Source organism: Penaeus monodon, chromosome 21, assembly GCF_015228065.2.
Source record: "Penaeus monodon isolate SGIC_2016 chromosome 21, NSTDA_Pmon_1, whole genome shotgun sequence".
In the NCBI taxonomy this organism is placed as follows: Eukaryota; Metazoa; Arthropoda; class Malacostraca; order Decapoda; family Penaeidae; genus Penaeus; species Penaeus monodon.
In genome coordinates, this window is record NC_051406.1 from 24,822,582 (window position 1) to 24,823,640 (window position 1,059).

The 1,059-nt window shown below is 43.1% G+C and overlaps 1 protein-coding gene across 1 annotated transcript in view; it reads right to left on the reverse strand.

Moving 5' to 3' along the window:
• LOC119586621 (muscle M-line assembly protein unc-89-like) overlaps positions 1 to 1,059 on the reverse strand; it is a gene marked incomplete in the record, with an annotated part of 8,209 nt that overhangs the window by 5,037 nt on the left and 2,113 nt on the right. Inside the window, 1 exon segment of the mRNA XM_037935368.1 lies at positions 277 to 1,059. Within this exon segment, the coding sequence (XP_037791296.1) occupies positions 277 to 1,059 (783 nt within the window).

The following is a 1,059-nucleotide window of genomic DNA, read 5'->3' on the forward strand; positions in this document are numbered from 1 at the left end:
AAAAGCTCTCTGAAAGTATGTAATAGAGAAGCAAAAATTCAAACATTCCTTAAACTTGCCAGCATTTTACAATCAAATCTAATGTGGCATAACACCTAATATATGCAAAATGAATTCTAAATTATTCATCACATTGACCTGTTCTATTTTTTTCAGTAATTCTCAACTCTGATGAGTACAGAAAAGAAGCCTAATTATCATATTTACTATGAAGACCATAAAAAGAACAAACTGATATCAATCAGCCAGTAACCTGACCATTAGAAGCCTACTCACCTGGTCACCATTGGAGCATTGCAGGATGAGAGAAAAGGAATCGGGCTCGTACTTGAACCGTCGTCCTACCTCCTGCATAAGCTCGCCACATGTTGATGTGGCAGGTGTTACAATCGTTTCCTTGTTGACTCTCGCAGTTAGGCTACTCATGTCACGCACTATAACAAACACACTCACATTACTCAGCTCTGAGTCAGAGTCTACTAAAGAGTCAGCACGAGGCTTAGAGTCATTACTGCATGGGGTAGCACTAGCACCCTCTGCACAACTATCTGATTCACTTGTGAGAACTTTGTCCACAGATCCACTTGACGCTTCTGCACTTATGGCTTTTGCTCCCTCAGACAATGGGGACTTGCTGCTTCTTGAGGAACTTGAGGAAGCTCTAGTTATCTCTATGACACTGCTAGGCTCCTTTACTCTTGTTGAAGGTTCTGGTTCAGATGTTTCTGCCAGTTCCTTAGTGTCCTCACTCTCACCCTTATCATGAGCTTCTTCTTTGGGAGAATTTGGAGATGCTTCTTTGGGAGAATCTATAGCTTTAGAGGTTTCAGTATTCTCTTTAGAAGTCTCTGTCTCTTCCGAGACTATCTTCTCTGTTGTAGCAGTGTCCTCCTTCCCTTCAGCTTCCTTGGTGATTCCAGCCTTTACTTCTGAGGACTCTTTGCTCTCTGTCTCCTCCTTTTCCGGAACATTTGTCTTGGTTGGCGGGGTCTTCCTTGCTGGACTGCCTTTCCTCTCAGGGGTTTCCTTCTTCAAGGGTGACTTCTTCTTCAAGGGGCT